This window comes from Talpa europaea (genome assembly GCF_964194135.1).
Source record: "Talpa europaea genome assembly, chromosome: 4".
Taxonomy (NCBI): Eukaryota; Metazoa; Chordata; class Mammalia; order Eulipotyphla; family Talpidae; genus Talpa; species Talpa europaea.
The window spans coordinates 23,401,891-23,427,179 of NC_140070.1; the positions used below are offsets into that span (position 1 = coordinate 23,401,891).

The 25,289-nt window shown below is 34.4% G+C and overlaps 1 protein-coding gene across 21 annotated transcripts in view; it reads left to right on the forward strand.

The window, feature by feature from the left end:
- MBNL1 (muscleblind like splicing regulator 1) overlaps nucleotides 1–22,863 on the forward strand; it is a gene marked incomplete at both ends in the record, with an annotated part of 156,060 nt that extends 133,197 nt beyond the window's left edge. For 3 of the 21 annotated variants that reach the window (XM_084231342.1, XM_084231328.1, XM_084231344.1), the window contains 7 exons: nucleotides 2,679–2,879; nucleotides 11,504–11,761; nucleotides 12,923–12,976; nucleotides 13,858–14,011; nucleotides 19,092–19,127; nucleotides 19,808–19,902; nucleotides 22,807–22,863. In XM_084231342.1, the coding sequence (XP_084087468.1) occupies nucleotides 2,679–2,879; nucleotides 11,504–11,761; nucleotides 12,923–12,976; nucleotides 13,858–14,011; nucleotides 19,092–19,127; nucleotides 19,808–19,902; nucleotides 22,807–22,863 (855 nt within the window). Of the gene's footprint in view, nucleotides 1–2,678; nucleotides 2,880–11,503; nucleotides 11,762–12,922; nucleotides 12,977–13,857; nucleotides 14,012–19,091; nucleotides 19,128–19,807; nucleotides 19,903–21,675; nucleotides 21,740–22,806 lie in introns of all 21 variants that reach the window. The other 18 variants (XM_084231339.1, XM_084231346.1, XM_084231343.1 and 15 more) reach the window with 16 other exon arrangements.
- Nucleotides 22,864–25,289: the final 2,426 nt, after the last annotated feature.

Below are 25,289 nucleotides of genomic sequence, written 5' to 3' on the forward strand. Positions count from 1 at the left end.
CTGTGTATTTTACTTGGGGACAGTGCCCTAAAATTCTACAGATTTGAATTTGCTCTGATGAATTGCTAGAAACTCAATATAGGTGACAGCTCTGCAGAAATAATCCACAGGGAAAATTGTTACCAGTTAGTAAGATCAATATTTTTATCTAGTAAAAATATCATCTTATCTATAACATGCAACTATTGAATTCCATGCATTTGTAGATTATTAATTTATTTTATTCAATTTGATTTAACAAAACTAAGCTTTGTTGGCCACTGCCCTTATTTTGTTAAAATGAGAACATTTTTCCTCCCTCCAAGCAAATTTGTAAATTTAAAGTCTGCTTCAAAATAGTTACAATAGATTGATACAGTGACATAAACATAACTTTCTGAAGTGTACATTAAAATGCACTGTCTCAAAATAACATGTTAATTCTTAGCAAGAGAAATGATATGAACTGATTTCTCCATTTCCTAAAGTCTTCAATGCTAAATTTCTTATAATTCTTAAATATCTAATAACATAATTACAGTGCTGGTCTGGCTGTAGTTTCATATATCTTATTGAAACTGACAGTATGTAAGGCTGTAAATTTAAGCTGATAGACCTGAATAGAAGTTCAAGTTTAACATGTATCACTGTATGGTCAACCCTTGTCCTGGTGCTACCTGGGCAGCCAGCAGGCAGTGGAGCAGCATAAAATAAGCTGTGACTCAATTAACTGTTGGTAGACAGAGGTTGCCACAATCCTGGCAGGTTATTGATTGTTAATATGTGGCATGCACAGATAATTTCTTGTTATCAATGGATGTCTGCTTTGGGCAGGCCTGGGGTTAGGGATCTGAATCATGGTAATAGGCCACTTCGACAGGCAAGAACCATCAGCCTAGCAGGGCAGCTAACTGTGGTATGCATGTCAACATATCCAGAGGCAGAATTATTTTAACTTGAAAATGTTAGTGGAGTCTATGTGTTTTGGTGTATTGTTTCTCCTCACAAGTGAATCAAATTATGTATTCCATATATTATGTTTACAATCTTCTTAGTAAGAATGTGCATGCTAATTGCAAAGATTTGGTACTAAATGAATTTGTGAGGTTAGGAGGAGCATGATCCCCCAGGACTATACTCTCAATCTGGACACTGTTGATATTTTGGGCTGGATGAGCCTTAGCTGTGAAGGGGCTGTTGCGTATTGTAGAGACACTTGGCAGCATCTCTGGACTTTACCCCTGAGATGCCGTAACACCCCCAGCTGTAACAAGCAAGAGTCTCTACATACTGCCAAGTACAAAATCAGCCATAGTTGAGAACCAATACCCTAAGAAAAAGAGAATACTTGAATTTCATTTTACTCTTATAACTGATGAGTCAGACCCAGATTGCATAAAAGATGTATTTTATTTTTTAAACATATTTCTTTTGAGCTCTAAGATGTACTTTTTTTATATACATCTTATTTGCATAAAACTTTACTTCAGCGCTCTTGAATACTGTATAAACTCTGGGATCATATAACTTCTTATTGCTATCAGAGGGAAGAATTATCTGCATTCTAATATCCTTTTCATTATGATTCTATTCTTTACCACCAGGTAAAGAAAGTAAATTGCTAAAAATTACCTTAAAGGATCCATTTCATACTTGAGTTTTTGTGTTTTGGAGACAAATACTATTATTATACAAAGCATTAAGCTTTAAAAATTGAAATGGCATTGAATTAGGAAGTTGAAAGTAATACTGTTGCTAAGTGCAACATTGTTGTGTTAGGTTATGCTTTAAAAACTGGAAAAGCAAATTTTAAAGTAGATTTCAGATAAATTATTTAATTCTATTCAAGGATATGATGCCTGATATGCACATTTTCTTACCAACAATTAGAAACCATTCTCATGTATCCATGAAAGCATTTCTGGCAGAATTCTATCTCATAGCATTTCACTCAGAGCTGCCATATGTGTTTCCTTGAGCAATCATCTAGCATTTCTTTAGTGATGTTCTATTTCAGACTTCACCTTTCAAAATAGTTTCTCACAGGTCAAGTCAATTCATTGTTACATCATCTGCTGTCATAGGCTGGTAGAAAATTTATAATTTCCCCCAGAAAAACCTACAAGTGAATATGCCAAACACTTTATCTTATGTGCTTGAAAAGTATGTTGTCATCATCACCTTCAGCATACCCCATGAGATTTACACAGTTTACATTGACTGTGAAATTATGTTACCCACTGGGAGTTCTGCTTTATTTACTCTAGATAATAGGACACTTGCAACCTATTAACAGTTGTAAACAGATCTTTCAAATACCTCTGACATAGCAATTATTAAATGTACTTCTTAGACAAGTTTCTAGGATTAAAATAGTACAAACATCAAGATGAGCTTCTATACTGAATAATTTGTTGTTCAGAGAAATATTACAAGTATTATAGACCACAAACTTTAAAATCCTAGTGAAAAAATTGAATATTTTACCTGTTATATTTTAGAAAAATATTTACCTAATGAATGCTTATTTAAGAAGCATTTCTTATCCTTAATGAGTGTAAGTAACACACAGATTTAAATGAGGTAAGGAAGACTGGATTATGGAGGGATGGGTTGATGGAGGGCAGATATATAATGTAGGATATCAACTTTGAAATGAGATCTGTATATTAAATTTTGCTTTTTATTTTACTTTTCAGCCAATGTTTTCAGTTGCACCAAGCTTAGCCACCAATGCATCAGCAGCCTTTAATCCGTACCTGGGGCCTGTTTCCCCAAGCCTGGTTCCAGCAGAGATCTTGCCGACGGCACCAATGTTGGTGACAGGAAATCCTGGGGTCCCTGTACCTGCAGCTGCTGCAGCTGCTGCACAGAAACTAATGCGGACAGACAGACTTGAGGTAGGAATGAATGGTTGGTGTTTCTAGTACTCCGTTTTAACTTTGAAATGTGCTATTTATTTCTTCCATGGCCACACTGGTGATAGCAATTAAAAGCAGAGTTTGCTAATTTATTTTTTTAATATTTTATTTTATATAATTCTTACATCACTTTTCATTTTTGCACAAAAAATTAAAAAAAAATAAATTGTTATAGTCACATAAAAAAAAAAGCAGAGTTTGCTTTAGTGTTTAGAGCATTTTACTAAGATATAGCTATGCTATATTTGACAAATACAATGTTTATAGAGCCACAACATCCATATATAATACAGTGGATAAGAACTTTGACTCTGGGGTCAGACTACTTCTTTGTGCCTCAGACTCCTCATTTAAAAAATGAGAGTTTAATAACACTTACCTCAAAGAGTTGGAGGACTGTCTGACACATGCATCCTAACTGTTCATGTCGTTGCTGCTATCAAGAACAACAAATTCTACCAACCCCCTAATAAATGTTCTCATAAAGAGGTAACAAAGATTATTTAGTATATTATCTATAAAACATTTTAAAATTTATTATTGCAAGTTTCCTCTAGAGCCTCAACAATATTTTGGTTACAATATCAAGGCAGCTTTGTTTGTGAAATGTTCTCTTATAAAAGTTTTTTAATTGCAGATTTCACAATGCTATAAGTCTTAAAGTATGATCAGATGTATGTGTTTTGCTGGTGTTCCATGAAAAAGAAATTAAAAATATAAATCTTACATTGAAGTGGTTGTTCAGAGTTTCAGCATGATTGTAAATTAATGGATTTGGTAACTTATAAATGGAGTGAAAAATGGTAACATTTACTGTACAGTGAAGCTCTAAAACCTGGCATGGTTTCCAGCTAAAGAATAAAATAACGTCTTTCTCTTTTCCCTGATGAGAATGAGGCAATAGTTTGTGCTGAGAAGTCTTGCCTGTGTTAATTACTGGAAAGAAGGCAAAATAAGCTGCTATGTGAAGATAAATGACACTAATAATTTATCGGGTTAGCAGGAATTTGTTTATTAAGCACCAATATCTTCTTTATTGTTTTGATGCATGACAAGGGATCTCAGATTTCATCATAGTTAACAATCACCATTACCTTTTTGATAGTAATACCAATAGTTAATATTTACTGTATATTTACTGTCTACGAAACATACCAACCTTTCACCTGCAACACATATTTAATTCTCAAAACAATCTTCAGTTCTCGTTAACTCCATTTCACAGGAAATAAATTTAAGGGCAGATATATAAAGTAGCTTATTCAAGGTCACACAGTAGGATATTCAGATAACATATGAACTCAGAATTCCATTTTTAAACACTGTATTAACCTCCATTTTCCATGAAATGGTATTACAAAGAGGAGCCAGCAGATTTTGATTCCTGTATACTTTTTAAGTTTCTTTGTTTAAAATATTTCTTATGTAGTATTTCTTATTTCATTGAACATTTTGGGAAAAGCTAGTAATTAAGAAAGTGCCATAAAGAAAATTCAGGAAGGATGTTGAGACCAAGCCCTCTCTCAGCCAAGGACTGTGCTTTATGCTAGTGAGATACACCTTGACTTGTAGGTAGTTTGTCATTGTACAGTTGTGCTTGCTCATTAATTAACTAATGCTATTTGAAGATAATTTAGAAGGAAATTTAAGAAATTGTACATATTTAAAAATTATTGGAATCACTTTTTCACTACTGACCTTTCTGTAGCAAAAGTTGGGTTTGTAATGCTTAATTGATTGATTAGTGGGAACCAAATAGATGATATGAGATGAACTTTAATGAATTAATCACAGATACTCAAAAAGCTGAGAAATCTCTATTTCTTTATAATTTTTTTAAGATTTATTTATTTATGCATACAAGCACTGGGGTACAGGCCAGAGATGTGGGGGGTGAGAGGATTCACCAGAGACAGAGTGGGGAACGGAACAGGTGGATTGACTGAAATACACTGCTGAGGGGAGCAGCAGGTGAGACAGGAGAGGTCTGCTGCGCCATGTGGGTAGCTCCCTGGCCAGGGATTGATCTCGTGCTGCAATGGCTGCAGACAGCTTCATAGGTTGCGTCTTAACCCCTTGCGCCACCAGGGAGGCCCTGAGAAATCTCTATTTTAATTTCTTCAGAAGGCTGAGTGGTGTGGACAGAATGCTTCTAAACTAATCCTCCCACAATTTCAGTTGTCAGTCCCTGGTTATATTTCATATGGTGTTTAATTAGAGTGATGCCTTTGGTCACTTGGCTTTGTTTTGCTTTCATGTATTTTGTCTGTCTTCATCTGCACAAGTTACAACAAATGGATACTGCTGCATGAACTTTCATTTCCTCTTAACTTGAATTCTACTTATCTAGGTGCCTGATGGGAGGGCAGCTTCCTATCTTAATTCATGTTAACAAGATCTGATTCAATGTCACTGCTGCAGCTCGTTAGAGTATTGCAATGGGAGGCTAAGGGGCAAGTCTTTCTGCTCTGCACATGTGATTTTAGACACTCTTATCTTCAGGTATTTCCTCTTGTGTGCTACATCTTGCACTGCATATCGGAGTGTAAAAGACATGGCAGTAAATGAACACACACTTATTTACTAATTGGTCACATGTTGAGTTAATAGGGGTTTCAATCTGCTTTTTTTCCTCATGAACTGAAGTACATTTTTAAATCCTCACTCCCTTTTGAGATGAGAAATTTCAAATCAGTCAAAATACTCACCAATTCTTCTTGCTACTTCTTTCTTTTTTTGCCACAACTGTTTAGACAATAATATTAAAGTCTGTAGATTATCAGCCTTCTAGTTCTTATTTAATTACTGAAGGGATCTGACATATTTGTAACATCCAAGATGATACTACCAAAAAATATTAAAGTTTGAAAATGGGAATCAAGGGTTAGCGCTAATGATAGTGCTAATTAGATGAGTAAACTTGGTTTCAAGTTTCTCATATTCTCTGAGCTTCCTATTCCACACATATAAAATAAGAGAATTGTACTAGATAATCTCTAAGATCATCTTCATTTGGGATATGTTAAGGACATTAAGGTCATTTTCTTGCTTATAGTGCCAGCTGCAAGCTATTTAAAGTTGATTTAAAAGACATTTTTTATGTGTGTGTGTGTGTGTATAAAACAATTATTTATTCAGTATTCATATTATCCATTTTTTGTTGGCTCTCTTTTAGAAGATGTTATATAATGTAAAATTCAATTGTCGTGGTTTCTCCAAAGAGACACAAATAATATTAAATTTTGGTTACCATAATGTGGCTTTTAAAATTTCATCTTTTGACCTTGGGCTGTAATTTCCAAGTACAGTTTATTTTCAATGATTATTCAAAGAAATTGTTAAAATCTATAACACTGGAAAGAACTGAGGCTTTAGTCATATTCCTGTTTGATTATGAAGAGTTGGTGACTAAGGATATCATTGTTTTGCTTATTTTGAAGACACACAGTAATTTTCTATGGTGCAAAAAGGATCCATGAGTGCATTTATTCTCTCATTTATTCAACAAGATCCAGTGAAGAAAACCTTATAATTGACTTATCAATAGCTAGAAAAAACCCCTATCAGAATAGCACCATGCTCATAAAATTATGCCCAATAACTTATTCAGTGAATGAATAAATGAGTCACTCAAGCAATCAACCAGTTAATCAATTAATTGATGTCAGAAAGATACATGCCCTTATGCAGAGCTTAGGTTATCCAACAGAGGAAATAAAACATGACATAGTTAGAACATTTGTTAATATTCTCCTTGGAAACATGTTTGCATTTTGAGCATTCCAATTACAAAATATGGCATTTTATTCATGCCCCTAGTTCACAAGTAATGGTTTTCAAGTTTAAATGTGATTAGATCACTAGGGATGATGTTTAAAAATGCAGGATGTCATCCCCACAGACTGATTCCATAGATCTTCATGGGCTCAGGACTCTTTCACAGATCTGCAAGGCAATTTTAAATGCAAATGGTCTATAAAACACTTATTCCAGAGGATACTTGCACCTGTTATTTAAGATTCAGCTTCTTATCATTTACCTCATGTGCAGTTGAGTGTGACTCTGAATTTAAAATTTGCCTTCTCAATTTCACTTCGCATTTCACATTTTGTTAATATGCTGGAACATGATAAACAAAATAATGACATGTTTTTGGTAAACAGTGATGATTATTAAGGTTGTTTATACCATATAAAAGCATTAAAAACAAAAGACAAACCAATGACCACCTATTCCAGACCCTGATGAAGATGTAAGATTGTCAGTTGATTAATAGCGCTATTTTTATATCCGTAACCTATATCAGAAAAAATGATGTGTTCCAGGGAAGGTAAGCAAACCACATGGCCTCTGATATTTTCCGTAATAATTTATTAACAAATAAAATATTCTTGTGCTGAAAGTTTTATTCTATGGAGGAAATCTTGGCGTGACTTTCTAATTCTGGCCACTGGGTAATGGATGGGTCCACTGCTCAATGACGCATCAGAGTCTGGTAACTATTATTTTCCTATGGTAAAAAATGATACCTGTATAACACACACAAAACAAGGATTTAAAGGTAAATAAGTGAAGACATGCCTAGGTTTGGGTTTTAATTGGACCTTAATGGATTTGCCCTGATCTATGGCATATAAAAGGCATTCAATTAAAAAAAATTAGAAAAGCAGAATATTTTGAGAACATTAGAAAGGCTTATTGATAAGATTATTTAATTTTGTATTTTTATAGAGAATATTTGACTATTTCTATTATGATATTTTTATTTCTCAAAAAAAAAATCCAAGATATCTTCAGTTTTCTTTGTACACATCTGTGTAGTTAAAATTTTCCTTTTAAAAGATCTGTAATATCTCAGAGCAAAGATGAGGTAAGCCCTTCTTGTCTGCCATGTGAAATCTCCTCACCCCCTCTTTGATACCTCAGGTCCCTAAACACAGAATAAATATCCCCATTCTGCTCCATTATTCTTTGCTTTACATCCATGGATGTTTCCTCTGGAAATGGAATGCAGTATCTATTTTCAGTTAATTCATGATTTTTACTATAAAGCAACTGTTTTCCATTTTATATACAGTTTTATAAAACTTACCTGATTTGCAAAATAAAACTTTCCTTAATACTATTAGGATAAATGACTCAACAAATATTCTTCTTGAAGTACATTATGTGTTTACATAAAAATATGCACTTATTTTAACTTACTTAATGATTTTTAAATCATTTACTGAGCTAAAAATAGACATTTATTGACCCACTTACACTCGTTCTTCACACTTATTCTTAAAAATTATCAAAATGTATAGTCATGAGTATATTCTTTGCAATATTATTTGTAAATGAAAATATTGGAAATCTAGATGTTGTCTGAACATCTAGAACATCTGAAATTGCCTATATTATACACTTCTATTTGCTAGAATTTGATGCAACCTTCAACAATAATCACTCTGCATCCTAGTTGGGAATCTTATGCTACCATGTTGAACAAAAACTGGTCTTAGTAGCTATACTATAATTACAATGATTTGAAAGATGTGTTCATGCAGGCTGGATGTAACTAGAACAAGGAACTATACTGTTATAATTTTCAAATTAATTTTACCATCTGAGTCCCAAAGTCTCTGTAAATTATACAATTTCTTCTCATAAGAATTACACAGTTTTGTTGAAAATTTGGCTGGAAATTATAATTAGCTCATATAATTCCCCATCAAAGATATTTCTTTTTGAGAATCAGTATACTCTGTTATTTTTTTTTTCAGTTTACCAGAGAAAGAAAGTCAAATTCATATTCAGAAGTTAAGTGATAAATCTGATTTTTTGGTGTGATTATTAGAGGGAAGAAATGTGTTTTAAAAGCTTTGAGAAGTTTGATCTGTTCAACTATGAACCCAACAAACTCACTTGTACATTTAATACTTGGCAAACTTCTCCAGCCTCTGGCCTATAACTCTAACCAGTATAAGTCTTAATAGATTTTCTGTTTTGTCTTTGTTTTTTCAAAGGCAAGAATAATGGGAAAGAACAGCTAATTCAGTGTATATTTTTTCTATCCTATTGCTCATGTCAGGAGAAAACAATGTGGGGAAAGAAAAAGATAAAGCAGTCAGAAATGCATATCGTGCAAAAGCAGTTGATTAAATTCTTTGAACCCCAGAAAAAAGATAAATTCTAAGCTAATGGTGGATAGTCATCAATTCTGCTTAAATATTTTTAGAATTCTCCCTAAATGCATTCTGTAAGAAAGTAAAAGGGATGAAATTGTAATAAACATTGACCTGTAACCACACAACACCTACATAAAGCTGATGGAGAGAGATGAGGTGGTGTCATAGAAGGACCATTTTTATGCGACATGAATTTAAGGTCACATCACTGAAAATAAAAAGAACATTGAGATGGAGAAAGAAAGTCAAAGCAGCCCAGCACTCAGATTATATTTTGGGAGAATGACACTCAAATTCCTGCCACGACCACTGGCATTATTGTTTTCTGAAAAATAGCACATCTTTGATTTTAATAGTTAGTAGAAAAATAAATTAATAAACCACAAATAAACTGCCGTCCAATCTTCTTTCTTATCAGTGTGGCATCTTTCTTGTCAATGTGGCAAAAAATAAGATAAATTGAAAAATAGTGATAGCTACTTGCTACCAATTTCTTATGAGCACATTTCAAAATGCAGGAATTACTGCAGAGGTTTGCTTAAACAGAAAATTAACCCTTTTATTTGGGCTATAGTACAAATTTAGCTTAAATTATACAATTAGCATAAATTATAAACGTAATGGGAAAAGATTTTATTCCTCATGATTTATTTAAGTGTGTGTCTCTTCCTATATTGATGATTTGGTGAGTTTTGATTAGAGACTGGGGATTTGTGGGTTAGCAAACTCCACAGTTATTTCCATGTTTAGCTGGACTGGAGCAAAACAATTCTAAGTAGCAGCCTAATCATTTTTGCTTTTCAAATTATAAATTCCTGGTTATCCTTATGTTTTTCTATTCAAGAAGATATGTGCAGTGATTAAAAAATGTATGATCTTCTGTTAACTTCTCAGTCACCTTTGTGTTCTTAATCTCTCAGAGTGGCGCATAGTAGTTATACAGTAATTCTTTTAAAAGAAATAAATTGAAAGAGATGATGAATAGTGTCCCTATCATTGTGTATGAGGAACGCAACACTTTAGCAAGCTTGACGTTTCCAAATAGTGCAAGATGTCATGAATAATGTTCTTTTTAAAAAGAAGTATCGTGATACAAATTATAGAGTCCTTTTTTTTAAAAGGAAGTACTTTCCTTAATTATGGGATATGAATATAATGGGGAGAAACAACTAGAATTAAATGTGATCTTATGTACACAAGTCCAAGAAAACCTTTGCTATTTAAATCTTAACAAGGTTCTCATTTATCTTTCTTGGTGAATTCAAAATAAAGGGCTGGGGTCAGTATTTGCTATGTTGTGAAAAATAAAAACTGTTGCCTTGAAGCGTGAAGTCGGAGTATGAAGGTATTAAAAGGACATTCTGTGTTTTAGATGGCCCTCTTGTGGCAAAAAGGTCAAACTATCCCAAATGAAGACAGTGCTGGAAACCTGATATGAGCAACTTAAAATAATTAAAAGAAATAATCCATTTTCACCTTTTTCCAAGGGTCCTCACGGCAAAATTAATAAATATAAATAAGTGATAACAGAAACTAATATTTTCCATCTATTGTATATATCTACCAAGTGAATCTGTAATGATTGAAAAATTAGCCTTGAAATATATATTACTAAAAAGCCTATCACATTTTATTTTTTATACTTTTTGCTTGGAAATAGTTTCAGATTAGCACGAAAATTGCAAAAACAGAGTTAAGAGTCCCTGTGTATCCTTCACCCAGCTCACCTAAATATTAACATCTTATATAACCAGAGTATCACTTACAAAACCAGAAAATTAGCATTGATACAGTGCTATTACCCAAGCTGCAGACCTTAATCAAATTTCATCAGTTGTCCTACCAATATCCTTTCTCTGACTCCAGGGTCATCCAGGGTTTTAGTCCTTCTTTGCATTGGATGACCTTGTCACTTTGAAAGAGTATTGATAGGTTGTTTAGTAAAACACCTTCCATTTCAGTTTGGCTGATGTTTCCTCATGATTAGATTCAGGCAATGTATCCTCAGCAATAATAAGTAAAGTGGGACTATGCCCCTTTCTCAGGGCATCAGATCAGCAAGTACATGATTTCTCTTTACCAGTGATACGATCTTTGGTCACGTGGTTAAAGTGGTGTCTGCTAAGTTTCTCCATTGTATAATTGCTCCTTTTCCCTTGGTAATTAATAAATATATCAACATAATTTTCAATCAGATGTTTTACTATCACTGGAATCACAAATGCATTTTCTTTTTCATGGATATTTTATTTACCGATAATGGGATTTAATTGTATACCAAGCTAGGAATTTTCAAGTTATTTTTACAAGTGATTTCTTTTCCCCCTTTCATCTGTAGCCTTCTGTCAACAGTCTTGAACTCTCAGTTAAAATCTTCAGAAAGATTCTTCTTGATTATGTTGACTGATTCCCATGCACTTAATGACCTCGTAGGTGTGTCGAGAGTATCAGCGTGGCAATTGCAACAGAGGAGAAAATGATTGTCGGTTTGCTCACCCTGCTGACAGTACAATGATTGACACCAATGACAACACAGTCACCGTGTGCATGGATTACATCAAAGGGAGATGCTCTCGGGAAAAGTGCAAATACTTCCATCCTCCTGCACATCTGCAAGCCAAGATCAAGGCTGCCCAATACCAGGTCAACCAGGCTGCAGCAGCCCAGGCTGCAGCCACCGCAGCTGCCATGGTGAGTAGAGACAGCAGCCTCTCTTGCTAGCAATCAAAAAAGAAAAGTGAACAACTATATCTGACTACAAGCTATTCATTTATTGACCTTTTTTTTTTAATTTTTGCTGAAGATATGTTTGTTCAGGTATCCCAGACAATACATAATGAAGTTACTGTTCACAGAAGTGAGGGTAACTCCTCAAATGGTTCCGATCGCTCCCACCCTTGGCCTAACTCAGTTTGTCTCATTCTGGATATGGAATTTCTGAACTTTCTCTTTGTTAAAGAACACCCCCGTCTCCCTTTCAATTTAATGATATTGCCATTTCTGGTCCTCTTATTTCTGTGTGCCATCTGATCAGCCATTGTTTTCCTTTGGTGTGTTCTTTTGCACATCAAGACTCTTCTCTATGTATATCTTGCATTTAATAATAACAAAATCTGGAACTATTTAGGAGAATTGCTTCAAAACTTGTTTTTAGAATTAGCTACAAGATTTTTAACATTATGCTACCTAGATTGTCTTAAATAATATTGTGGCATAAACATAATTATCAAACTAGAGCAGCTTGACTATGCCATCACAAGAAGGAGAAAGAGCAATACTCAAGGAGTTAGAAATTGGATTATTTAGTACAGACACTAAACTATGTTCTTAAGGTAAATTTTAATGTCATCTAATAGCTAATTTTAATGAGTCCATTCTTTGTTCTTTGCTTAGCTGTTTTAATGTTGTGCTTTTTTACATGAATATATGACTTAATCATTAAAATATTCATAAAAATCACTGTGTGGTATTTCATAGCACAGTAAGATGATCACGAGAGAGGTCTTTTCTGTGTTTGTTTATGGATACTTGAGCAAAAATACAGAAGGCAGACTCTCTCCTCCTCTCTTCCTTTCACTCTTTTTTTTTTTTTTTGTTAGAGTATCTTGTTTGTAATTAACTACAAAGAGGAGTTATCCTCCCAATAACAACTCAGTAGTGCCTTTATTGTGCATGCTTAGTCTTGTTATTCGTTGTATATGGCATTCCGATGATTTGTTTTTTTATTTGTTTTTTCTCACCTACCCAAAATGCACTGCTGCCCCCATGATGCACCTCTGCTTGCTGTTTATGTTAATGCGCTTGAACCCCACTGGCCCATTGCCATCATGTGCTCGCTGCCTGCTAATTAAGACTCAGTCGGCTGTCAAATCACTGAAGCGACCCCTCGAGGCAACCTTTGACCTGGTACTATGACCTTTCACCTTTTAGCTTGGCATGTAGCTTTATTGTAGATACAAGTTTTTTTTTTTTAATCAATTTTAAAATAGATATTCCTTTTTCTGTTATAAAGTTGTAAAGTACAATGAAAAAACTGAGTGTGGTTTCCTGACAAAATTAGTGGAAAGAGTGTACAATTAGTACCTGGACGGATATCATACAATGAAAGATTCCAAAAGCCCAGCAGCCCACATTCAGTTTAACTACATTGTAGAATGTTCTAATGAAATACTTTAATAACATTAAAAATGTATTTTTGACTGTATATTTATGTACCTGTTTGGTTAGCATGGCTTTAGTGATAGAAGTAGTAGTTACTTTTGAATATTTATAGTTAAGTGTTTAAGAAAAAAAAAAAACTTGCATGTTCTGGGACATTTGCATGTCTAGGTAGCTCTGGGGGGAGGAGCAGAGTGGGATTAGGTTTTATTTGACCTATTTCAGTCACTGTACAATTAACTATTAACATTGCTTATACTTGTCAATCCATGGAGCGCGCAGTGCAGCTTTTCTTCTTTTCCCAAATCAACGGCTTCTCACAGAAAGCCTGAAGCATTATGGGACTTAAAACACTTTAACACACATGATAACATATGCTCTCGTACTAGTGGGTTTTTTGTTTTTTTGTTTTTTGGATGAAAATAATGCTTCCTTTAAAGCTTTATCTTGCATTTTTTTCTTTTCTTTCTTTTTTTTTTTTTTAAATTGAATTTTCCCCCCTTGGGTAGTTAAGTGCTCTGCTGCTTGCTTTGCTCATGCTTCCTAACAATTTTTGCCTTCAACTGATTTTTCTTTTTTCTTTTTCTCTTTTTACTGGTATTTGTTTTTTATACTCATTCACTAAACAGGGAATTCCTCAAGCTGTTCTTCCCCCATTACCAAAGAGGCCTGCTCTTGAAAAAACCAACGGTGCCACCGCAGTCTTTAACACTGGTATTTTCCAATACCAACAGGCTCTAGCCAACATGCAGTTGCAACAGCATACAGCATTTCTCCCACCAGGTAAGAGATTTGAGTTTGTCCACGATGAATATGATCATCCACATAGAGTTCTACTGGTAGAGCTCCCCAGTTGTCATTAGTCATAGATAAGGTGGAAGGTAAGGCGGTCAACAGTGGCAACTTATCTGAGGTACTTCATGTGGTTTTCCTTAAAAACTAAGACTTGGAGCTTTAATGAAAAATGGAGTAAAGAGCAGTGATGTTTTATATATTTATTTTTGTTTGTGTAATTTGGAATTGAAATATAGTTCTCTTCTTCTTTTTCCTTTCTTCAACACTGTTTTTTGTCTGTCAAGCTTTTTTATGACACTTTCCTGCTGTAAGACCCCTTGCCTTCATCATGCCATAGAGTTAATTTGAATGACATGAAATGACACTTTCAGTTTTTATTTTTATTTTTCAGCCTTTTTGTTTTCAAGGTGGAGAATAAAAAACTGACTCTGTGTTCTAGAGCTCTAAAATATAGTGCTCTTTTAGGTACCAGTCAGTACATTGTTTAAATAATTACTACTCCTAAGCCAATATTAAAGTGGTCCTCTGTGTCCAGTAAAGTTCGCATTTATTATTGAGTTCTATATTTATTGTTCAGTTGATTTCAACTTAATCACATAAACATGAGGATTTAAAATTTAAAAACTAAACTAACCTGGAAAGTTATGGCATTTACTTTTTGTTTACTTCAAAAAATACATATTAAACTCATATAATTTAGAATTCAACTAACCAGAGACTCTAACCCTATTTTTCTTTCTACCTCTTATTCTTTCTAAAAATTTATATTAAGATGAATTCAGAGATTGATTAAAATAAATTAATTACTGGTTGTGTATGTCAGTGGTCAAGCCCTATATTGATAGTAGTTAGTGTTTTAGGTTCATACTGCCATGAGGGACTGAGACTTTATTTTTAGATAAAAGAATAAAGTATTTATGCTAGGGATTGCACACTTATTACTCAAGGACTAAATCTGGAATCCCAAAATATGTGTGAAAGAGTTTTTGCATAAAAACAAAGTAAATCCTTTAGAAATTATATATTCTCTCCAATTCCTAGCCCTATTATTCCCTATTGCCTCAGGCCACATAGTTTCAACCTTTTTTGTGCAAAAGAGCTACCTTTATTGAGTGTTTTTCTCTGTTTTGCTGTAATCAGTACTTTACATACATTATCTCATTTTTCTTTCACAACAATGCCAGCAAGTTGCCATTATTATTCCTATTTTACCAATGAGTAATTTGGGGCCTACCAGGACCCAGTGATTTGCACTAAGTTACATATCTTTCAAGGTTTAGATAGACCTTTAACTCAGGTGAAGTAGACTTGGGTCACTCTCTCAGTGTGTTTGAGTTCTTTCCATGAAGATGGAAAAAAGGATTTGGGAGAATATTACTAGTCCTTACTGATCACTAACTCCATGGCTGGTGTTTCACACCCCCATCCCCTGTAAACATACATCTATTAGTTTATGTTCACATTGAAGGTTTTTCTAATTTTAGATATATGTATGTATATACACTACTTTTTTTTTTTAAACCATTGCCCTTCAATTACTAAATTGAGTATTTATATAGTTTAAGAGTATTCTAGGATCTCATGTTGTGGGTGTGTATTTTACCCCTGGAATTAGGATGTATAAAAAATATCACTTTCATTTGTATCAGTTTATTTTCTTGAATTTAAATTACATCAATTCTATGTTGTATAGAAATATCAGGCATTACTGGAATTCTAAGTCCCCATACTCACATCTCCTAAACCTCAAAAAGAGGTCCTGTGGCTTCAGAGAAGGTACCCTTTCTCCATTTTTAACGCTGATATGCTTATTGGCCCAACTTACAAAGCCTCTCGAAGGCAGATTCTGCACTATTTCTGTGCCTGCTTTGCAACCAGATATCATGGCCAAGCCCGAAGACTCACATGCAATGCATTTTCTTAAATGCCTGCCCCCTTCAGGGATCCTTGAAAGAACAGATTTCATGCCCAACTACTTATGGGCCTTGCAAACTGCCTGCATTTCTGTCTTCTCTTCCTCATCTTTTCGCCTCCTGCCATTTCAGAAGCACTCTCTCTCTTCTCTCTGCCTACAACACTGCCCTCAATCAATGTAGCCTTATGACTTTAAAAGTTCTGAAAATAAGCTTGTTCTAAGCGCTTTCAACTTTGACTTGAGTTGTAACTCTACCAGAAATAAGAAAGAAATGGGCAGGAAGATTTCTGTGGTGGTGGTGCAGAAGAGAGAAGCAGGAGAATGTTTTTGGTTTTACAGAAAGAAAAGAAAACAAAGGTTTCCATTGTGTTACCTTTATTAGAATTAATAAAATTAATGCAGATATTTTACTCAAAACAGTGATTAAAAATCAGGCTTGAAAGTATAAACCAACTGTACTGAAAGTTACAGCTTTCTAAACCTTTGTATTTTGTAAAATTGGGATAATAATGGTAATTGTTTCATTGGATTATGTTGAAATTAATTTTAACCATAATTTGATAGCACATTCTCTTAACGCCTTTTTATATAGGCAATTAGGATAAAGTCAGGAACATAGTAAGCACATTTTTTTTTTATTATTATTGCATGAGTTCAATAGTGCTGTAAAATAGAATTGAATAAATTGAATAGAAACAGGAATAGATGTTGCTTCTTTGGATATCAGTTTTAAGAATAATTCAGTTGATAGTGAAGCTTTAGTCCTAATTATATAAATTATTTTTAGAAGATCTTAAATCAGCTATATAATTTTTATCTTAATATATCTCAATAGACTTAAATGATCACATCTAACATTGAACCTTCAACCAGATTCCTATTTTAATTACTTTTTTTCTACACTATTCCTTGTCTTTAAAGTTCTTTTAACTATCATATTTGTAAATTATCTCCATGGTTGTTTCCCTGCGTCTTCATACAGATTAATTACAAATTTAATTTAACAAACCATATAATTAAAGTAATGCATTCCTCATAAACACATCACTCTATTATGCAAATATCTTCATAGGGAAAATCTGAAAGCAACAAATACATTCACTTAAATTTTGCCTTATGCTGAAATTTGAGGGCAAAACATTAAATTGGCTCTTTGCATGTCATTATTAGTCAGTCAACCCATTTGATGGATTTTATGGTCATTTCAAAAGCAATTTTTGTTTTTGGTAAGTGGGTCCTACAGCATTATGTCTTCATATTTGTGAGTTATTGCACCCTGGCTAGTATTTTCATTGCTGCCTTATGTTTATTTGCTGCAAATCCCTCAAAACTGTGTGCATTGGTTATAAAGGTAATGAGGAAGATAACTCAAATTAAAATTCAAATCATAAAAAAGTTAGAGTTTTAAAGAGATAAAATAGTTAACTTATTTTCAGCATGTGCAGGCTTAATTATGCATGAGATGAAATATAATAGGCAAATTGCAGCATAACAATAAGTAATAAATTTAAAACATACAACCTGTATAATATTTAAACTGATGTTAATATTCTTTAAATACCACATTATTTTCTTTCATTTATCGCTTCATCCTCTCCTTCCCAGTCCTCCCATCCTACCATTAAAGGCTAAGGATTTCACAAGATCTATACCCAGGATTAAATATTGCTTGCTCTACTGTCTCAAATAACATCTTCGCTAGTACTGGTTTGTTTTTGTTGTCTTGCACAAGTCTTTGACTCAGTAGTAGTAGCAAATGGCAGAAATCCTCCAGCGTCTTAAATAATACCCATCAATATAATATCACCCCACCCAAGAGGATGCAGGCCTAAATCCATTACCAAGTTTAATCAGTGATCATTATGTCTATGATCTAATTGTGACAACACACTAATTGCAGCTGTTTCAAGGATGCCAGTTAAGTAATCTGTGTTTCTCAATGGCAACTTTGTTTTGTAGGGCCATCTCTGACAAGACTCAATTGGCAGATATTTTTCTAACAAATGTTCATCCCAGATGCTGCTAGTATTTAAATAGGATGTGCCAAGATTGAGATAGAAATATAAAATCATCTGATATTTTGAAACCTAGAAGTCTAAAATAAACTCAGAAAGAACAGTACTTCTGTATTTGGGATAGTGTCCTGTACTTGGTAAAATAGTTTGGATTTTTCAGTGTTTATATGTCAAGGAGCATAGGGACTATATATAATATTTATTTTTACTTCCCTTACTTGAACGATAGTGAACATCTATTGCTATACTCTGTATGTGATGTTGTAACTTTATTATCTCCCATGCAGGATTTTTATTGAAATCTAATTAACAATTTTTTATATGTGAAATTTGTTAGAATATTTGGTATTATAAGAAATCCCAAGGGCCCAAACCAACAATGAACAGCAGTCTATTTTCCAAGATACCTATATAAATGAATTTGAAGCTTAGAAGAAAGTGTAGCCCCTCAAAATGTTTTCCCTACATTTAAATTCCAAACTACAATGCAGAAGTTTCACTTTTCACTTTATCCATGACTTGCTGCTTGGTGTCCCACCAAATAAAATTCCTGTATAGATGATCACAACCCCTTCCATGTCTATGTGGTTGCTGCTACAATGAACAGGGAAATAAAACCTAGGGAATGAAAATGAATGTTTTGGTTTTGTTGCATTGTTACCAGTTTTGTACACTTTATTATTTATCATTTGAATAATAAAAAATTTCTCTAATTTTTTAACATGTACTCAATAGAAAGAAAACGTTAATAATACAGTCATACGTTAAAGTCAGAAATAGCAAAGCTGCCATACGTCTAGTTACCAGATTAAAACAAAACAAATTGCACTATTATTTTTAATAGAATTAAGCAGGTTTAAATTTTTTTCCCAAAACTTTTATTTATATGAAGCAATTAGGAGAAACAAAGTGTACCAGCACACAGTTAAACTGGCTTTTATTCTTCACTTGAGACTGGTTCTAATTGATCACTATGCTATTGTATGATTTGATTGTGCTGACGGATACATGCCACTGTTCCCATAATAACAATTTTTCTTCTTTGTTCAAATGAATTTCCTAATTACACGTGTGATGGGATGTTTTAATTCTTTTCCCTTTTCAAATCCACCTTCCTGTTGCAATGCATGATGGGCAGGCTCAATATTGTGCATGACACCCGCTACAAGTGTTGGTAGGTGCTTTGTTTCTTGATTATCTTAAACCTATGGTGCACCTCACAGCCCCTCAAAATCCACTGCTAAGTTTAACTTGTATCTATTGGGCAAGTCCATTTCCCTTTTACTAACACCTGTCAATTAAATGCTATTTTCTATTTAATTGACATGGACTCACATAAATGTTTTCTTTATACACAATTTTCCTTTAGTCACCTTTGGTGGATTTTGATTGGACTCTGAGTTCTGGTGTGTAAAAAAATCTATCTTATTAAAAGTAATATACTGTATATTTTGTAATAGTAAATAAGAAAAAAAATGCTGTCATTCAAACAGATAATTGTATGTGTGAAGTAAATTCCTGTATTTTGACTTAGATTTTGAATGTCTGACTATGAACACTATGTAAAATTCTTGTTTTTGACTTAGCAAATTAAGCCTGTTTGTGTCAATTTTCTTGATTTGATGGTAACAAGCTTTTTTTCCCCTTTTTTCTCTTTCATCTTCCTCCCCTTCTCTCCTTGGAATGTTGTCCTGCTTTGCGCTGTGATTGCATGTCACTCGCTGGTGATGATGTCCCGTCACATGGCTTATTGCTGTGATAAATACCATGCCCAATTATCTCCTCCATGTTGCCATGGTTTCCATATTGCTACACTCTTCTGTATGTTTGCTTATATGATTTTCCCTCCGAAAGTTCCCATGGTGCACGGTGCTACGCCAGCCACTGTGTCCGCAGCAACAACATCTGCCACAAGTGTTCCCTTCGCTGCAACAGCCACAGCCAACCAGGTTTGCTAATTTACAGCTTTGTTTCTTAAAAACCAACTCTAATAGGGCTCAGTCCAACAGCGCTTGCGCACGTGGATTTCCCATTGAGGTCAGTGGGAATCGTGTGTATGTGAGGGCTGTAGAGGGTGCTTTACTAGCATGGGGTTTCAAAGATACCTCTTGTTGGCCTACACATTCTCTCTATGAAGAGCAGCCGAATGCTTTTATGCCATTTATAAGTGCTCCAAAGTTGTCGCAGCTCCATTTCTAAAGCTACTAAAATCATATTTACACAAGCAATTCTTATTTGGTCTCAATCAAACATGCAGGTGTTTGAGCTAAAGACAGAAGTAAATTTAAGACTTTTATTATAAATTTTTGGCATATCCAATTTCTCCATTATTGCCTAAATTCTTAATAAAAAGCCAAATATGCCACAAGTGACCACTCTTGTAAATAGTTCATTATAAATTCATTATAGTTTTATTTGATAAACAGATTGCATATTCAAAATAAATTTTGTGTATAGCATATTCAAGCTTTAACTGAAAAAAAAAAAACCCTAAGTGCTCTTACATCTATAATTATATAGCATAAATGTTGGAGAATTATGATGGGAATAAAAAAAAGACATAAAGACATCAAATATGGTGAATGGAGTCCTTCTCTATTATATGCAACTTTATGGGTCAGCAATTACCCAAGATACTTACCTTTAAGTGTTAGGCATCTGTTTTAGAAATTGAAATTTCATGATGTACAAGAGTGACTATTTTAAAAATGATTATTAAAATATTTAAAAATTAAAAATTGACTGATTCAACCAGAACTTTCTGGTGCTCTCTTAAATTATGTTCTAGAAAATGCTGGTTGTATCAAAATCAAATTTATGTAAAATAGATTTTGGCTTGAATATATGGATATGTTAAGAAGGTAAAGTTCAATAGAGTCAATAGCCTATGAAAAAATTTAGAGCCAAATCAAATTTCGGCTAACCCACACTAAGGTTAAATATAGCCAGTGACTCAAGAAAGAATCAATATCAGATGTGTATCTAGTTGTCCAATTACAATCCATCTGAATTGATAGTTATTGCTACGTGTAGTCGCCATCTCTGTTTTTGCAATACAACATGTGCTGTTAAAGAACTATAAACTGTTGATATAGCCATTAAAAACTTTTGAAAATAGCATACCAAAATGGATGCAATTTAGAACTGCAGTCAAGCTTTAAACATTTCTTGGCAAAGAATCATCAGTTTTTCCAAAACTTGTCAAAATAGCCCTGGATATATGCTAACACCTCAGACTCATTAACAAGAATGCTAGATTGTACATATGTGGCATGTTAGTAAGTAATCTATGGCAGAATTTTTTAATGATTCAATGCAGTCTATTTATGTGCAGATCAATGATGTTGAACTCTCTTGTGAGTACCTCTTATGACTGTAGAATTGCTGGTGTAAGCAACACTATAGCAAAGCAAATTTCAACATGTCCTTGGCCACCTGGGTTGTAGGGGACACTTTACTTTTTGCATTGTGCTGTGACCATTTCATGCATAATCTTGGGTTTTCATACTGTTTTACAACCAAAAGAAAGAAAAGGGAATGGATATATATATACACACAATATATTATATCTACATATACATACATATGTATATGCCTACAGTACATTAGCATTGCTGGAGATAGCTGATGCCACAAAATGCAGCCTGCATGCATGCAGAAGTTTATAGCTGGCCCTTCATCTGCATCGATTGGTGTTGAAGGTCCTTGGTATGTTTCGACAGCCCCATCCTTGATGCTTCTACACTGTTGGGTGCAACATCCTGTCCTGCAGCAGCAGGAAAAATGGTATGAGAAGCTTCATTATGCTTGGAGCACATTTTCGTGCCATTTGCCAATGCCGTAAATTGTATAAAGATGTCAGCTGAGAAATGGACATGAAATAGGGACATTTTAATTTACACTCCTGATGGTGGATTGTAATATGTCAAGTTAACCTAGGACAACTAAATTGAAACAACAAAAAAATGCCTTCATGTATGTGACTTCACTATTCTCCCATCAACTTTACTGCAATGGGATTAGTGCCATTTTATAGATGAAGAAATTTAAGCGCGGGATATTCAAGCTCTTTGCTCAAGGTTATACAGCCAGGAAATGGATCACTAGTGTTAGACCCATGCTCTCAGCCCTCTCTCTGATCTTTTGGATCTACCCTGCTACCTTTTCCAGGTTAGCAGCTGAGATTCTGGGTTAGAGGAGAATCAGGCTACAAATTGGAAATTCTTGGCTTTGGGGACTTTTAAAATTAGTCATCTCTATATTTGGTTCCTAGTTGTATTTTCTGTCATGTTCTTTAATTCTCTTGCCCATTTAAAATACAATAAAATGTGCAATCAGGATCCAGACATATGTTCTGAAATAAACTTATGTTCTTACCTGTTTTTTTTAAATAAGAATTCCTCTCTGATATTTTTAACTTGAGAAAAAAGTTAGCACCATAAGTTGAATGAAAATGTTAGAAGTTGGTTGCACAAAAAATAGGCAAGACATTTTCTATTTTGATTTCTGGACTACTAAAGAACTGAACCACAGGGGTGTGTGTGTGTAGGCCAACAAAAAGGGCTTCTTTCAATACTGCTCTGCATGAATTTTTGATAGTTTTACTTCTCTTACTTCCTAAAAACTGATAACATTCGTAGACTAGTATTTAACACAATGATTAAAAATTATGAACTGCTATTTTAGCATTAAGTTTATATTAACGTACTGTTATGTTGACCAGATAAGGACTGTCACCTTACAGCTGAATTTCACTTTTCTTAAAAAAAAAAATATTAGTATTAAAGTGTTTCATCTCTTGGTTGTTGGCTTGCTTGCATGAGTCATTCATTAAATAATTTTTTATTTGCTAGATACCCATAATATCTGCCGAACATCTGACTAGCCACAAGTATGTTACCCAGATGTAGAATTTTCATCACTAAACAGTAAGTTCATTATGTAATATATAGTGTATATTTGTGGTGTTTTTTCTTAAAAAGATAACAATTGGTTAATGTACACAAGGGAATTTTTCAAAATTTCCTATTTTTATCTTAGGTTTTGAAGAATTTCTCATTTAAATTTATGAGGAATTTTTTGGTATCACTTCAATGTACATAATACTAAGGGAAAATTAATTTTGTTTATACTTCATATTTTAAAAAAATGAAGAAAAAAACATTTAAAACTAAATAGAAGGCATAGATCAGAGGCTGTCGAACTTTTTCTTTTAAATTTCAGACAGACTTTCTATTGAAAGGCCAGACAGTAAATATTTTTGGCTCTGGGGTCCCTGTGGTTTCTGATGCTGCCCTGTTGGAGCACCTGCCATTATAGCTTGAAAGCAGCTAAAGGTGATAGGTAAATGAAAGGGTGTGGCTGTGTACCAATCAAACTTTTAATATTTACAAAAGTAGGCAGCAGCCTCTATTTGACTCCTCAAACTAGTTTTCTGTCCTCTGCTGGAGGGCTCCATTTATCTTATTTTTTAATTTTTTTTAAAGATTTATTTATTTTATACAAGAACCGGGGAACAGGCCAGATGCACAGGAGTGTGAGAGGACCCACCAGAGACAGAGCGGGGAACAAAACAGGCAGACTGACAAAATACACTGCTGAAGGGAGCAGTGGGCGCAATAGGAGAGGTCTGCTGCACAATGTGGGACCCTCGCCAGCCGGCTGGGATCGAACTGACGCTGCAGAGGCTGCAGACAGCTTTGCAGCACGGCGCTCAACCGCCTTTGCCAGCAGGGGAGGCCAAATTTTTTTTTGTTTGTTTAACTAGATTTTAGGCGAGCATGTAACCACTTTCCCCCACGCTTTTCACCACATAGTCATTAGGATACGGAATGTGAGTTTTAATAAAGAGATGTACTCACTCACTCACAGGCACAGACATCTACTTAACCAAAGAGCTTTAGGTACTTCGGAGTCATCATTTACGCTAGAGGATCATACAATTTTGAAAACGTCACTATTGCTCAAAAGTTATTTGTAAGTCTTGTAGTTTGCTCTCAGAGAAATTGGCTAGATTTTGGCAGAATGGACCGCCTTTCATCAACAGAGGATGCTTTGGTCAGTGTGCGTACATTCAAGACATAATATGTGCTTAGAAGCATGTGAGTGACTTATATTTGGAGTCACAATATTTAAAACTGAGTCTGGTAATTAACCAGAGTAAGGATACGTTGGTGCTACTGTGTGATGGTTACCCTGTCAGTGAGATAAAGGTACTAGACAGTGAGATAAAGGTGTAAATGTCAGTACGTTCTATTAAAACAAAAGAGGTTTAAACAGGTTTTTCCTGGAGCAAAGATGAAAGAGCCATTCTTCCCAGCAGAGTTCAAAGATGGTTATACAGAGAAAGAGGAAGCAAGAGTCCCATAGAAGGGATGGTAGGGCCTCCCCGGTGGCGCAGTGGGTTGAACACAGCACTGTGAAGCTGTCCACAGCCTCTGAAGCGCAGGGTCGATTCCCAGCCAGCCAGGGAGAGACCCACATGGCATGGCAGACCTCTCCTGTCTCGCCAGCTGCTCCCCTCAGCAGTGCTTTCAGTCCATCTGCCTGTTCTGCTCCCCACTCTGTCTCTGGTGAATCCTCTCACCCCCAACACCTCTGGCCTGTAGCCCAGCTCTTGTATAAATAAATAAATCTTTAAAAAGAAGAAGAAGAAGAAGAAGGGATGGTATACTGAGGCAGAGACATGGTTCAGAGTCCCTTATGATGATAATCCACAGCAAATGCCCAATGTCGAGCCTATGCAGAAGTGGATCGGCAAAATTTGTGAGCCATTTGAAAAAGAAATGATAGACTCAACTCAAGAAATACTACCAAAGACATACTGTAATCATGAAGTGAATTATTGACACTGATTTTTATCTCTTTCCTAAGCTCTCTCAATGCAGTTCTGATAGTAAGGTTTATTTTTCTTAACAGTAGCCACATTTTTGAATAAGCATTTCATAGTTTGTAGGTTTGGAAGACGAGTCTTCCTTATGGCATGAAAAAACCAACATTAAATTTTTATAGTCAACCGGGTATGTTTGTTATCTTATATATGTAACTAGGTTCTATGTCTCAGCAGTAATGCAAATTCAAAGAAATGATTTTAAAGTTCATCAGTAATAATGCCATAAGTCCATCAGTAATCAGTAAACCAGTAGAATTTTCTGTATTGAAGCATAGGCTCTCAATGTTCTATTTATTTAACAAATGATTGCTCATATTCATGAGGCTTTGCAATATTTAACGAGTCTTTGAATGCAGCAAAACGGTGATTGTTTTCAATCTCAGGGTTGTATTTGAAAGAGCACTTTGATGTAAAGATTCTCTGATGAGAGCAAAATTTAGGGGA